The sequence below is a fragment of the Psammomys obesus genome, unplaced genomic scaffold (genome assembly GCF_907164565.1).
Source record: "Psammomys obesus unplaced genomic scaffold, mPsaObe1.curated_primary_1811, whole genome shotgun sequence".
Lineage (NCBI taxonomy): Eukaryota > Metazoa > Chordata > Mammalia > Rodentia > Muridae > Psammomys > Psammomys obesus.
The window spans coordinates 625,207-640,706 of record NW_026596069.1 but is presented as its reverse complement, the minus strand read 5'-3'; the positions used below and the strand labels follow the sequence as shown (position 1 = coordinate 640,706).

Sequence of the window (15,500 nt, the reverse complement as noted above, 5' to 3'; positions counted from 1 at the left end):
TCCTCCTCCTCCTCCTCCTCCTCCTCCTCCTCCTCCTCCTCCTCTTCTTTCCCCCTTCTTCTCCTCCTCCTCCTTCTTTTCTTTCCCCCTTCTTCTCCTCTTCCTTCTCCTCTTATTTTCCCCTTCTTCTCCTCTTCCCCCTCCCCCTCCTCCTTGAGATAGGGTTTCTCTGTGTAGCCCAGGCTGGTCTCAAGCTCAGAGATCTGCCTACCTCTACCCCAGAGTGCTGGGATCAAAGGTGTCGAATACTACCACCACCCGGCAACTGTTGGCTTCTTGGTTTGATATTTTTATACACTGTATAATTTTTGGAAATTGGGCAAAGGATATTTGTGGATGCTCTACTGTGTTTGCAACTTTCTTGTAAGTCTGAAATTATTTCAAAACTTAGAATGACAAATGAAGTCATTTTAGAGCTGGGAATGGTGGTGTACACCTGCAATCTCAGTACTCAGAAAGCTGGGACCGCAGAGTGAGGAAGAGTAATTTTAAAATGCAAGCATTGCTTCTTGTTTTTAAAGGGTCATAGACAGCAGTTATCTTCTACCTGTCCTGGCACTGTACTTGGGTTCAGAACTCAGATTTGTCTTTTTAGTTCCCAACCTTCAGATCAAGAAAGTCCAGTAATAAATTTAGTTACCAAGCCAAGGAACCACATTAGAGGAATCCCATTTACACCTGAGCCTTATTTGCATAATGAGACCTGGACCCTGAGAATAAAGAAGATTTTGATGGGGATGATCTTGGGTAGAAGCGACTATTTTTCATGCTGTCTGTGCCAGAGCCATGCTATAATATCCACACTTCCTTTGACACTTCTTCTCTCTAGAGACAGAGTGTATGTCCCCTACCCTTGAATCCAGAGGACCCTAGCAACCCTTTTCTAATAAGCTGGATCTTGTGGGTGTGCTGTGTGGCTACACAGCTCTACTTGCTTATGCAGTTAGGAAACTCAGCCAAGGTCCCTCCCAAACAAGCTCCTCAATCCCCAGAACTGAACAACAGTATATATATAACCAATAACTGGTGCTGCTTTATAACCAATACGGGGACAGAAAACCTAAGCAGTATGTCAGGAATGGTTAGAACCTGGGACCAAACAGTATGAAGAGACTTCCCCTGTACTGGGTGTTCTCTTTGAGCAGGGTTCACTTAAGCACTCCCCACGGAGCAACTTCCCAGGGCCTATCACAAATCCCTGAGAGAGCTGCTGTTACTGGCTCCATTCTACAACAAAGGGACCTGAGGTTAATTAATTTGCCCCAGGTGGTGGGGCTGCAGAGCCACAGAATAGGAGGTGACTGCTAGGAATAGGAGAGACCTTCAAGACAGCTGACTTGAATGGAGAAGTAAGGACAGCCCCTTAGGAAGCAGGCTGTTTATGAGGCAGATGACGGAAGGAGAGCCCACGACTGGGATGCTCTGAGAAGGCCAGAGAGGGAAAGAAAGCATGTAAGGACATCAGAAAAACCAAAATCTGAACCTTTGTTATTACAGTGCTCATGGCAGGGTCCACAAATTAGCTTCAACTTTTAAGGGCATCCAGGTCAACTGCAAGCCAGCATGAAACCCCTCCCCCAAACTTAGAATTGTGAGTAACAAACCCTTCAGAAGATATTCATCTCTGGACCATCGAATAGGAGTCAGGCCCATTGGGTTACCTTCTGTTGCCAGGGCAACACTATCCCTTTGTCTTCCTCTTGCAATAACCACATCTCTGGGATGATCAAGCTACTGTTCAACTTTAGAAAGAAAGAAAAAAAAGAGCTCTCTTGGTGTTTTTGTGTTTTGTTTGTTTTCAGACAGAGTTTCACTACATAGCTCTGGCAGGCCTGAGATTCATGTGCCCAGCCCTAAGGTATAGGGCTAGGGATTGAACCCACAGCCTCTGTGATGCTGGATAAGCACTCTCCCAACTGAGCCACATCCTCTGCTAAAGCTCTTGTACTTAAAAACGAGGCTCACGACCTTGGATGGCCCAGAGAGCACTGAACTCACTGGAGCTCTTCACACCAGATGTTTTCCTTTACAAGAAGCTCCTCGGCGTGCACTGAAGTTTTAAGTGTCTCCTCCACAGAGCACTCCTAAAACCAATGCTTTCAACTTGAACTTCTGTCGAACAGGCTCTGATGCCTAAAGAAGATCATCTGTCAGAGATCCCTATCCCCAAGCCACCACCCAGAAGAACAGAGACAGAGCAAACAGAGAATCAAGAATGATGTTGGCTGAGGTGGAAATAGCGCTTCCTCTCCCTACGACTCTCATCTGCTCTACTCTCTGCTGAGTGTGAGCCATGCATAGCAGGAACTACTCAGGTAATTTGCATGTGGGAATGCAGACTGAAACACCTTCCCCACCAGGGGTTGGCCATGTGTCTCCTCCACACTACTTCCCAGCAACAAGGAGTTACATTGGAGGTGGCGGTGTCTTGCCCTGCCCGGAGTACAAGCAGCATAGCCACCAGACCAGGATGCACTTCTCCCAGGTGGGGCTCACAAGGATGATGTGCGAGGCTTCTCCAAGAATGCTTCTCCCAGAATTCTAGGTCCCACTTCAGGGGAAGCAGCTTCTGTAGAATGACAAGCAAGCGAGGGTGGCGGAGTTCCTGAAAACAGCTCCTTAAGCCATGAGTTTGTTAAATGAAGTATAAAGTAAAAAGACATTGGCTTTAGTGTGTCTCAGTGAAGAGGTCACTTAAAGCTTTGGTGCCCAAATCCACAGCTTAGGGTCTTCTTAGCTTTGGCCTCAACCGCCCAGGCTACTCCCTGGAGGTGCCCTCTGTGATGCTGGATAAGCGTCAATGTCAGTTTCTGGCCAAAACAATTTAATATGCTTGCTACGAAGAGGCCACTGAATCTCACTGGAGATGCAGGCAGATTTGTTACACACAGCTTCACCTTCTTCCTATCCCAGGTCATAATCCCACCTTCCAGTAGAGATTGTGAGATCTAAAGTCCAAGGAAGTGTTGGGGACTTCAGAGTAGAAATTTCTGGAACTTTTTTTCTGGTGTTTGGGGTAACGGTGGGGCTGAGGAATGAATAGCTATTGGGTTTAGGTTAAGAGTGAGCAAATCAGAAAGAACTGAGCAGGAAGGTGGGTGATGAAGGGGCTGGAAGCATCAGGCAGGGGAGTAAATGAAACCCAGGAGAAGAGGCTCTGCATAGGAAGCCAGTAAATCAGAATACACCTATAATTCAGCAGGCAGGCTGCGGCAGTAGGATTGGCAATTCTAGACCTGCTTAAGCAGGTCTAGATCTACTTAGGAAGATGAGATCCCAACAGACAAAAAAAAAAAAAATCCAAAACTAAAAATTAGCTAATTAATTAAATGAGAGAGAGACCAACTACATAACAGCCACATAGGTTGTCTTGGGACTCTCCTGTACCCTTTCAAAGAAAATCTTCACTTAGGAGCCTTGGGTTCACTCTCACAAACGGACCATGTCACGGTCTGAGACTTTCCCCCCTCGCTCTTCAGAAAGCACTCTTCTTTGCCTTATCTTTTCCCCGCAGTTGCATTAGGTGACGACAAAGTTGGGAAAGCTGTTCCACAAACTGCCTTGCTGTTTTCTCTCCCAGGGATGGATTCAGACGGAATGATCACCTACTGACTCTGCTGTTTCCATCGTGGCGGTAAACAGACCCTCCTCGACTCTCTAAATCCACATAAATCCGACCAGAACAGAGTTGTCAGTTAAGAGGTGGTAATGCCCAACGATGGTCTAAGCAAGCATGCAGGGCCACATATTGAGACTATGCCCACAGCCCCAGCTCAAAGAAGGTTGAATTCCAGAGCCTCTTGTGAGGTCATGACCAGTGGCCCTCCGCACTTGGCACTATGCTAGAAGAGAATTCCTTATGGTGAAACTATACCAGCCCCCGTATTTCCCACCCAATACTTCAACCAAGCAGATATAGAAAAAGACTCCTAAAAAAGAAGAGATCCCCACAGAGGAACATTAACAAGACACATAGCAAATCTGCCTCTCTTGGAAGTTAAAGGATGGCTCGAAGAAACTCTGCTTCCCGAAGCCCCCAAGCTGCCCCCTAAGTAAAAAAGGTACAGCAAACTCTGAAGTTAGACTCTTTGCTTACTACAGAAATGGTACCTGGCCGTGCCTCTTGAGGCGTTTATCCTGAAGCATGAGCAAGTGAGATAAACAAGTACCACTCGACACGCCTGTGGGAGTCCAGCATGGAGAATATTTGGAAAGCTCGGGCGGCAGGAGAAAGTGGTAGGTACTTCAAAATGCCAACTAACCAAGTCAGGAAGGAAACCCACACCAAAAATATTGCCATATGTGAAGAAAACTGGCGATAGAGAATTCTGAAGTTCAGGAAAAGAAGAGAGCTGCTTGCGAGAATGTGAAGGAACGAGCCAGGCACTGTGATCGCACACCTGTAATCCCAGCACTTGGAAGGCAGAAAAATAGGAGAACTGATGTAAGTATGAGGCCAGCCTGGTACACATATTGAGTTCCAGGACAGACAGGACTTACACACAGTGAAAACCTCTATCACACAAACCATAATAATGATGATGCTACGAGGAGACTGTGGGTCTTCCAGAAAATTCCTGAAGGAGAGATGCTTGGTGGCCAAAGTGCCCCCTGATTGAAACAGCTGAGGACACTTTCCAGAGTGGTTCTGGCCCCTTGGCCTGGGCTGTCATTTGAGTGGTTTCAAAATGCATCTAGGCCAAAAAGCAAATGGGCAGAGACATGCCCATAAGTGATGCTGGTGATGGATACTAAGGTTGCAAGAAGAAAACCTGCATAATTCTTCAGGCTCTACAGCCAGCAAGGACCTATAGGCTAATAGTAACCAACAGAAAGAAAGAACCCAAAGCAAGAAGTCTTGTCCTAAGTATCTAAGAAGCAAACTTTTATACTTTCATCAGATTCTATACATCAGTTAACAAATTAATTAGAATAAAATTAAATGCAGAAACTCTAAAACTGCCACCTGTAACATGACCTCATTACTTCTCTGACTATAAGTGGCTATCAGATCTGTCCCAACTTAGGCATGAAGAAACCCATCCCTAGGTCTGGGAACCCTGAATCAGATCAGGGTGAGTCGGGAAGCCTGCTTTGAAAATATAGAAGCTTTCAGCCATGTCCCAGGATCTTTCAGCAACTTCCTTCTGACAGCTGTAAAATGTAAACCACAATCCGCTGGAGTCAAAACACCGACCTGGCAGGACTACAGCAGTTCATTCACCCCACAAGCACGATGTGATGTTTGGAGAGACGCTGATGAGGATGGATCTTAGACTTCTTATTTGTGAAACAGAAAAACAGTATTTACTTACAGACGTCCCCCCCCCAAGGTGACCACAGCATACTCACAAACCCATCAGGATGTGTAGCAAATCTGCACCTCCCCCCAAGGTCAGCATCCAGGTCTATGACTCCCATGGGCTATCCTAAAACAGGACCGCTCTTACACAACCCGTCTTCCTCTCTCTACAACCCACTAACTCTCAAGCTCAGGTTAGCAGGAACAGCTGGGTGAAAAACGATAGTTGTGTGTAAACTTTTCCGTACTCGGTATACTTTCAGAACATGACATTTGTATTTACCCACTCTTCCTGCTTACACGGGTCTAGGTTAGTAAGGAGAAACATTTGGATAGGCTTGGTAGCATACACCTTTAACCCCAGCACTTGTAAAGCAGAGACAGACTGATCTTCTGTGAGTTCATAAGCCAACCTAGTCTTCATAAGGAGGTCTAAGCTAGCCAGGGCCACGTAGTGAGACCCAGTGAAGAAGAAGAGGAAAAGAAGGGGGAGTGATGAGTGATGCCTTACATTTTATATTGCCATACTCATAGCAATCCTATTAAACGACCACCATTCCCATTTTATGGGAAACTAAGACACAGAAAGTAACTTGCTCAGTACCTCCCATCTGGACACCGCAGAAGATGATTTCCAAGCCCTGACCTGGCCCACCCGATCAGGAGCCTGAAGTCCTTGGTCATTACAATCTGTATTTAGTAGGATTTTTGTGTTTTACAGCAAGGGCATATTTTCAGAAACCTCATCTAACATCATAATTAATAGTGAAAGTCTGGATGTTTTCCTCCACGAATAGAACAAGGCTGGCTGCTCTCAGCACTCCTATTCAACATTGTACTTGGCAGGCCTAGCTGGTGCAATAAGGAAAGAAAAAGAAAGAAATGGCAAACAGAAAGGAAAAATTGAACTTTTTTGCTGACAACACAATCATGTGCATAAAAAGTCCCAACAAATCCCAAAAGAAAAAGCGTTACTGGCACCAAAAAAGTGATTTTTATTAGGGTCTCAGGATATAAAATCAACATTAAAAATAGAAGGTGGGAGTTTCAGCTCAGTTTATCTAACATTCATGAAGACCTGGCCTTTAACCTCCACACTCAAAAAGAGTGTCGGCCTTCTGCATCTCTGGCTTACGCATCAACAGATTGTGTACTATATAGCTATGCCTATGACAGGTACTTCTGTGAGGAAGCACAGAGGCTTTCATCTTGTCATTGCTTCCTAAGCAGTGCCTGTCAACAACTGTTTGCACAGCTTCTACATCATATGAGGTATTGTAAGTAATCTAGAAACAACTCTGGAAGGCTACGTACAGGCCATACACAAACACTATAGCATTCATAAGGGATTTGAGCACCCACAGATTTGGGGTATTAATGGACGGTCATGGAGCTAGTAGTGTTCCTTGGATACTGAGGGACAACTGTACTAGCAATGAGTAAACTGGAAAATGAACATCCCAAACCATGAAACACATTACATTTGACAAAATACATACAAGCCACATTCATGGATAACCAAACATTACCAAGATGGTTTTTATTTCTTCATTTTAGACAGGGTCTCTCTACATAGCCCTGCATATTCTGGAGCTCACAATGTAGGTCAGGCTGGCCTTGAACACCCAGAGATCTGCCTGTCTCTGCCTTCAAAGGAATAAAGGTGTATGCCACCATGACTGGCATATAATGTTTTTGATTCTGTCTTTTTAATTTTTTGGCGTATGGGTGTTTTGACTGCATGTTTGTCTATGCACCACGTGTGTGTGTGCTTGGTGCACACATGTAGGTCAGAAGAGGGAGCCACCATGTGGGTGCTGGGAATCTGTGTCCTCTGGGAGAGCAGCCAGTGCTCCTAACAGCTGAACCATGTCTCCAACCCATCAAGCTGACTTCAAATGCTGCTTACATAGTTAAGTACAAACTTGAGTAACCTAGCATTCAAGATGAAGGGCACTTTCACCCTAACCCACCTTTCTAAGCTCCTTAACTGTTTCTCCTTTTGTTTCTTGTCTGTTTGTCAACCCCAGGCATGGCCTTGTACTACCGAGAATACTGCTCTCTTCATTGAATTGATTTTCATTCACTGACTCATCTTTCTTTACCCTCAAACCACTCCCAACTCATCTGTCTCTTATTATTGGAATAACATCTCAAAACTGTTCCAAGAAATTTCTTCAATTCTCTAAACAGGTATGGTTGTCCTTCCCTTCATGACGCTCTTCCACACTCCCCTCCTCCAGCATTGTCATTAGCTACAACATTTTGTGTAGTCTAAGCTGAACTGCTGTTACACATATGTTGTTCAGAATTGTAAATTCACTGATAACAGGATCTACAATCAATTTGTTGAAATAAACATCTAAAGAATTAAAAAAAAAACTTAAAAATCTCTTTAAATAACAAAACTTTAGAGATACAGAACACACCCCTGTCACAACAGAATGAATGCTACCCTGATCATTGCTCGGTTTGGAGTGGTGACCTTCCTTTCACTCAATTCTCAGTTCATTTTGGTTTTTGTTAGATGGGCCAATACCAAGATCAAGGCCAAGGAAAACATCTCAGCCTAATGGACAAGGACAGTCCATTCTCAGTCTTCATAAAGCAGACAAAGAGGAAAAGGGTAGGGAGCCAATGTCCTTAGAACAGGATAGGGAATCATGAATGATTTAAAAAAAAAAATCATAAAGGAGTCCACATCCAGAAACAGCATAGAGAGTAACTTGACTGTCAGTCTTGGCAGAGATCTGAATTGCGCATAGACACAGAAACCCTGAGGATACCTATGCTTCTGTCCTTCTGGAAACAACTGCAAGGGATAGAGAAATGTCAGCCACTTCTCACCCACCTCAGGAGACTAGCAGCACAGCCATGTCCTGCGCAGAGGCTCACAGGAGTTCTGGTTTTGGAGAAGCTCTACCTCTGTCCCAGAAAAGGTCCCAGGAGAGGTATTTGGCTCTTGCTGCATATACAGAGTGGGAGGGAATGTGACTGTAGATTGAGCTCATATGCCATACTCTCCTTGAAGCAACTAGCTGGGGGGAAAGTCCTGGATTCAACTTCCATTTCCTAATTACCAGAAGCATCTCAGCTGATTGGGAGCAACTGATTTCAATCAGTACAATTTGTCTTTTGACCCTAGCTTGGCAAAAGCTTCCCAGTTCTTTGCCTGGGTTCTAACATGTCTTCTTCATGTTACCGTAATGTACTTTGCCTGTCCTCCATGTCTGCCTAACTTCTTATATCCTTACATGGCACTCTAACTCAGCAAGATTAATTTATGTACATTGTTCTCTTTCACATCTATTTATTTATTTATTTGTTTGTTTGTTTATTTATTTATTTATTTAGAGAGTGTGTGTGTGTGTTCATGTGTGCCTGCCACTGTGTGTGTGTGTTTGTGTTTGTGTGTGTGTGTGTGTGTGTAAGTCAGGGGATAACTTGCAAAAGCCAATTCCCTTCTTCTGCCATGTAGATTCTAGAGCTCAAACTCAGGTTGACAGCCTTGACAGCAAGCATCTTCACCTTGCTGGCTAGGCCTGTTTACTGTTATGATTAAAAGAGCCTACTTAAATTTCATAAAAAGACTAAACATTTCAGCAAAGAGTGGGTTAGAGACAGTTGTGTGGATTAACTGGGCATTTTGACAACATCCTGTAGCATGCTTAATTATGGTGTTTAACAGACATCTCTGAAGTTTAAGATGACACTTTCAAAACAAACTTCTCAGTGATGACTTGAGCCCTGCCACTGAAAGGAAAAAAAAAAAAAATCAGCAGATCATGTAAGGATTTTATTTGAAGTCGGCATTCTCTTTTGTAATCTTAGTTTTTTTTTTATTTTTTTCTCACTGAAAGGAAAAAAAAAAGGTGATGCTCAGTTGTAAATTTTAAGGGTTCAGGTTGCTTTGTCACAAAAACTGACTGTCAACACAAAAAGAAACATTTTCAACTTTGTCATGATTTCACGCTTTCATAGTCAACTCAACTACAATCACTCAATTTTCTAGAGTTGCCTATGTCCTCCCTAGAAACCCATAAACTAGATTTATTTCTGTGCGCAAATTCCAAAAAATAAATGGGATTGAGAGGCTTAATTCAATAAATACAGGAAAGAAAGTAACGCCCATTTCACATCCAAATTCAAACCTGGGTGGGAGCATCTCTTTAGTAAAATTGATACTAACAGCATTTCAACCTTTGAAAAGAAAAACGCAAGAATATGTGCTAAAAGCTACAGAGGGTGCTGGGCATGTAGCCAGGGCTACATAGTAAGTCCATGTCTCAAAAATAAAAAAAGAGGAATTAAAAAAAAAAATTGCACAGACTGAAACTGATATCACCATTCCTTTCCCAAGTCAATATTTAAAGCACCAAATGCCACTAAGCCAACATGGGGGTAAAGAGTTTAGATATTTGCTTATTTACTTTCTTCTCTACTTAACCCAAAGACACTTCCCTGATCCTCTCAAACATTCTAATCGTTTACGCACACACACACACACACACACACACACACACACACACACTCACACACTCTCACACAGCATTGGAAGAGCCTATTTTCAGTATGTGGCCTCTGGCTGGCTGGAGCTCACTGTGGGGCGCTGAAGGTATGCACCACCAGAACTTCTAAAAACTAAGTTGAGATTTTAGTTTCTTACCCTAAGATTATATTTGTAAGGTAAGGTGATTGGAAAAGAAAGGCTTTGACTAGATAACTTGACATAGAAAAGGACTTGGAAGTAGCAGAACCCAAGTAGTTAAGGTGTAACTTGTGAAGAATTTACCATATAATTGTCTTAATGGCAAAGCTAGCAGACTCTGTCTACTAAAAAAAAATTAAACACTACTTTGGGGGAAATGTGTTTTAGAAAAAGACACATTCCAAAACTAAACAATCTTTCAATTATTTTAGAGCAAGGTAGCTGAGGGCATGACAAGGGGAAAACTTACACATTATATCCTGATGTACTTGCTGTATTTTAAGCATAAGAAATGTGCTTCTTATATAAAAACGTAAGTCAGTCCAGTTTCATTTTTAAAATAAGCTGTTATTAGAGAACAAAATTAAAGAGCCTTGGATAATAAAGGATGGGAAGAAGGTTACAAATGCCTTGATTAAGAGTTAAGAGGAACTGTTGTTAATCAAACTCCCAAGATCCCAAAACATTTACTAGTCAAATTAATAGTTCTTCTATTTGCATTCAAATTTGGGAGGGGGTGTGGAAACCTGCCTCCTCCTCCCATCTCCACCCCAGGAAAGCATCACCTCCAGCAAGACCTATCTTCCTACCTCTCAGATCCCATTAACACTAATCACACTGATTAAGCATATCATGGCCAAGTACTCTAATTGATAAGGGCTCTTTTGGAGAGGGGAGAAGAGAAGAAAAGAAAAATGGGTTCCCATAGTGACAGGATCATCAAACTCAGCTTTCCCACACAAAGCCTGGGGTTGTAAATCAGCATTTGTACATAAATGTTGAAGCTACTTTTTTGAACTTCAGTTGACTTCATCTACTCAAAAGAGTGTCTAAGCTAGACACAGTACCAGCCACTGCTGGGGGCAGGGATGAGGATAAAGAAGATCTCAAAGATAAGACGTTATTTGTGAGGGTGGGCCTGGAGAGGAACAAGGGAGGGGGCTACAGTTGGAATACAAAGTAAATAAACTGTAATTAATAAAAAAAATAAATCAATTTCTAATATATATATATATATATATATATATATATATGTCATTTATGTCTCACAAATTGCATTCTGCAGAGGAAAGCAGCCACCTAAGACATAATGGCATTTAGGGTGGCAATTCAGCCCCTGAACCTATAACCAAAGCTCCTGGGACTGGTCAATTTCCAATCTGGTTTCATTTTCCCATCTCCAAGCTGAAGCACAGCCGGCTTCCCAGCTGGTTGGGAAAGAAAGGATTCTGCAAATAAACGGCGTTTTAAAAATATTCGGCCCCTTTTGCTAAGAACCACCTTCCTCTCATATGTGGATCTGGGCGCCAGACTGATTTCAAAGTCCCCAGAAGCACTCCACTCACTGGAGAAGTCAGCAAGTCCCAAAGGAAGATGCAGTCTTCTTCCCTGCTGTCTCCCCCATCTATTCAGTTAGAAAGTGGCTTAAAAGCATGTATCTGAGAAAGCAACAAGATGGGGGGGGGGTAGTTACACCAAATTTGTGCAAGCATATTACACGATGGAGAGCACCATGTAAAGAATGGGACAGGCGCCCAGCATGGCACCCAGTTTCACAGTTCCTGAGGCCTTTGTAGCTTCTACCTCTCCCTCCCACAGAAAGAAAGCTCAGAAGACGGCTCCCTATATGCAAATTTCTTAAGAAATGCAAAGACTTTACTCTTTACCAGTAGAGGTAGTCATTTTGACTAAATGCTATACATTGGACGGCTCAGGCATTGCTCTTCTAGAGAGACCCCTAGCTCCCACGCTCAGACCTCACAGTCACAGCTAGCCATTATGAGGACACCTCTGAGAAGGGGTCCAGCGTGATCCTTGGCTTGATGTGACTGAGGCATGTGCTTTTAAGCCATATATATATATATGGCTTAAAGGATATATATATCCCCTCGCATGGCGCACTATCTCTTAGCCCCCTTCCCAGACACAGCTGGTAGAAGACCTCCCCAGGAGCCACACCTCTAGAGCCCAGACAGCTCAGCGTTGAAACTGGCTGAACAAAGTAACAATTGAGTCCCAGTTGCTCAATATAACGGCCACAATGACAGTTTCCAAGTGCCAGCTTCCCTATTTTGCAATGGGCAAATCTGCTCCAAGGAGAGAATGTTCCCAATGACCCTGTGGCCCACAGGGCTTTCTTTAGAATAGAAAACAGAAAATGAATGTGTTAGCTATTTCCTGCTGAGCACAAGGAAGGTGTTGTGGTTAGTTAGGCTGATTTTGTTTCCTCATTTAATATGCCATTACAGCACATGTTTTCTTGAACCACACAGTAGAAAATAATATAATTTATGTTCTTCTGTTATATTATCTCTAGTTCCATAAGTCTCCTCTCACAGAGATGCCCTTTAGTTTCTAATCCTCTTATGTAAAGCTTCTCTGATGCCTATCTGTACACTATCCTCCTTTTTTTTATCCTAAAGTATTTACTGCCATAGACATTCCTGCTCCTCAATAATTTATGATGTGTGAGGGCCTTCCCTTTACAAGTGATTGCAGCCCTAAATTTATCTGTGCAAGAGCTATAGTACACATAAATAATACGAGATGCCTATAGCCTAAAAGCAGAGAGTATTTATGACCTCCAGTCTCTCACGATCTCTGCGTTCAACTGTTGAAGCTATTCAGTGCTCCCTGAACCGAGGTGCTAGGAAGGAGACCCTGCAGAAGACCAAGGGCAGGGATGCCCGCTGGACAGTGCTTGACTGACAACAGCTGTCAGTCCTCAGTGACCCTGAGGAGGGATCGTGTGGAGACTGTGCGTATTTGGGAGCAACAACCCGAACGGAAACTGTCCTTGGACAAGGTTCAATACGTGTTTTTACTATCTACTTCCCACTGCACAATACAGTTAGTTCCACAATTCCCCAAGGGATCTCAGATAAAATACTTAATAGAATTTAAAAAGAGAGAGAGAGAGAGAAAAAAAAAATCCTTAGCTGGTCTCAACTCGTCATCATAAAACATTCAGAGCATAAAACCCACATTAAAAAGCAGGCAACAATATTGCTTAGAATAATATCGGAGCCATAAACTGCTGCCATTCCCCCAAGTATTTCTCTCTGTGGTAAGACACTTCCAAGATTCTTCTCATTAAAGTGATCAGGGTTTAGCACAGTGCTTAGATACACTCCCACAACTAACTGTCTAAAATTTGCCTCTTAGAGGAATGGGGGGGAGGGAAGCTTCCAAAAGTCAAAGGCATTGATTTCTCCAGAAAGATAAAAGCAGGGAAAAAAAAAAAAAATCCAACTAGCTGTTACACATTATTTTACTTTTTTTTTTTTCCTACTCAAACCTTTCTACACTACCTGGGTTCAGTCGATAAACTGGTAAATCTGCCTGTCTATCACAATCACAAATATATCTACCACAATTCAGGGATTCAACAGTCCACCACAGATTCAGCCTTCTAAAAACCATCTTACTGAGAAACCAGTGGGACTCAGAGACAAGAAGAAGCTGTTGAAGGGTCGTTTCTTTGACTTCCGAATGGGAGACCTTCACGCTGGGGCCACACGGCTTTGCAAGCTAGCTCTCCGTTCACAGTCCCCTGCATTCCTGTGCAGCACCCAACATTGTGAAGACAGAGGCACGGATGCGGTCAACACATCCCGCCAGGAAGATGTTAGAGCCGAACTTCAAACATTGAGCAAAAGCAAGTTTCTCCCTCGTCAGCACCACCACCACCACCAAGACCAGGTGAGATACTTCACAGACCACAGCAAGAGTGCTCGCTGGTCCCGGGAGTTAAGAAGGGAAGGCTGGGGTACCACTCGCTTAGCAAAGACCGTGGAAGCACAACGGTGGGGGGTGGGGGGGGGAGAGACAGAGCCACATGGAGGACGGAAAACAGTAGCAGAAAAAGTCCAACTCTGCCTGCGCCAGCGGTGTGGATGAGCAGAGCGAGCAGCCGGGAGAGGAAGGAGGGGGCGGGGGCGATCCTTCCCGGGGAGAACTTGTAAGCGGAGGCCTTCACAGCCTGGGAGTCTGCCCAGCTGCTCCCGCAGACCCCGCCAGGCTGGGCCAGGCAGGCCCCCGGGAGCAGGGCGGCCGAGGCCTCCGAGGGTCACTCCTGACTCACGGGGCCTCGGGCCAGCGCCGCCCGGACCTCACCGTCTTCCCTTCCGCTACTGGGCTATGATGGCAGCTTTCCAGCCCCACATGCCATACATCAGCCGCAGATCCCTGCCGGCACAGGCCAGCGCCTCCCCACCGGCTCTCGCCCCCAGCACCCACTCCGAGGCCGATTCCCCTTCTCCCCAAGCCCACGCCCTCCCTCACCCACCCGCCCGGGGCGCCCTGTCCAGGGGCGGCCCCACCCCCCCGGGCGGCCGCGCGCCGCCAGGCCCGGGCACCTGCGGCACCTCTCCGCCCCACCCCCATCCTCCACCGCCTCCCTCCTCCTCCCCCCCCTCCCCTCCAGCAGAAGGAGGGGGCGACTCACCGCAGTCGGTGCACAGGATCTTGCCCACCTCTTTCTTGATGTTTTTGCCGTTGGGGTCGACGGGGGCGAAGGCCGTCTTGAACACCAAGGGCTGCTCGGTGGGCTCCAGGAAAAAGATGTAGCGCTGGTTCCTCTCGAGCGGCGCGCAGGAGCCCACGCTGATCACCTGCTCGCGCTGCAGACCCCCGCTCCGGAGCGGCCACTTGTCCAGCACCTTCACCAGCGCCACCCGACCCGAGGCGGGCGGCTCTCGGGTGCTGTTAGAGCCGGAGCCGCCGGCCGGGGCCAGTCCCTGGACCTTGCCCTCCACCACCACGGGCGCCTTGTACGCCTGGTCCTGCACCGACTTGAGGCTGGGCGAGTAGCAGGCGAGCGACACGCCGAAGAGCAGCATCGAGAAGCCGGGGGCCGGGTCGCGCCTCATGCCGCCGGCGGCTGCGGCTCGCGAGCGGGCGGCGGCTCTCCGGGCTGCGGGGCTGCGGGGCTGCGGCTGCGGCCGCGGCTCTGGGGGCGCAGCGGGACGGGAGATGCTGCCGCCGCCGCCGCCGCTGCTGCTGCTTCTGCTGCTGCTGCTGCTGCCGCCGCTGCTGCTGCTGCCGCTGCTGCTGCTGTCGCTGTCGCTGTAGCTGCTGCACCGAGCCTTCTCCAGTGGCGGCGGCAGCGCTGAGCAGCAAACCTGCCGCATCTGGCCAGGCCATTTGGGGGGCTCCGCCGCTCAGCCGCCGCCGCCTTGGGAGGGGAAACGGAGCCCTCTGGAAAACCGGAAACAGCGTAACGTTAGCGCCTCGAAGCCCTCCGCCGGCGGTCCGGGGAGGTGGCCCCAGCCGGGGCAGGGGACGGGCGGCAAGTGGGCCGCGGTGCGCAGCCTGGCGCGGCGCGGCGCTCCCTCCCCGCGCGCCAGGACTTGGAGGAGGATGCGGAGGACGGGACGCCCGCCCACTGGCTCAATCGCGCCCCCTCTATGCTCGGACCGAGGCAGGAGCGTGGCTTCTGCAGGGGAAGCTTGGAACTGCACTGCCTTCGGGCCCGCCCTCAGCCCGCAG

The 15,500-nt window shown here is 46.5% G+C and overlaps 1 protein-coding gene across 5 annotated transcripts in view; it reads right to left on the bottom strand.

Moving 5' to 3' along the window:
• Positions 1 to 15,142, bottom strand: part of Nrg2 (neuregulin 2) — a 180,368-nt gene extending 165,226 nt beyond the window's left edge. For all 5 annotated transcript variants that reach the window (XM_055625713.1, XM_055625714.1, XM_055625712.1 and 2 more), the window contains exon 1: positions 14,458 to 15,142. In XM_055625713.1, coding sequence (XP_055481688.1) covers positions 14,458 to 15,142 — 685 coding nt within the window. The remainder of the gene's footprint in view (positions 1 to 14,457) is intronic.
• Between the last annotated feature and the right edge of the window lie 358 nt (positions 15,143 to 15,500).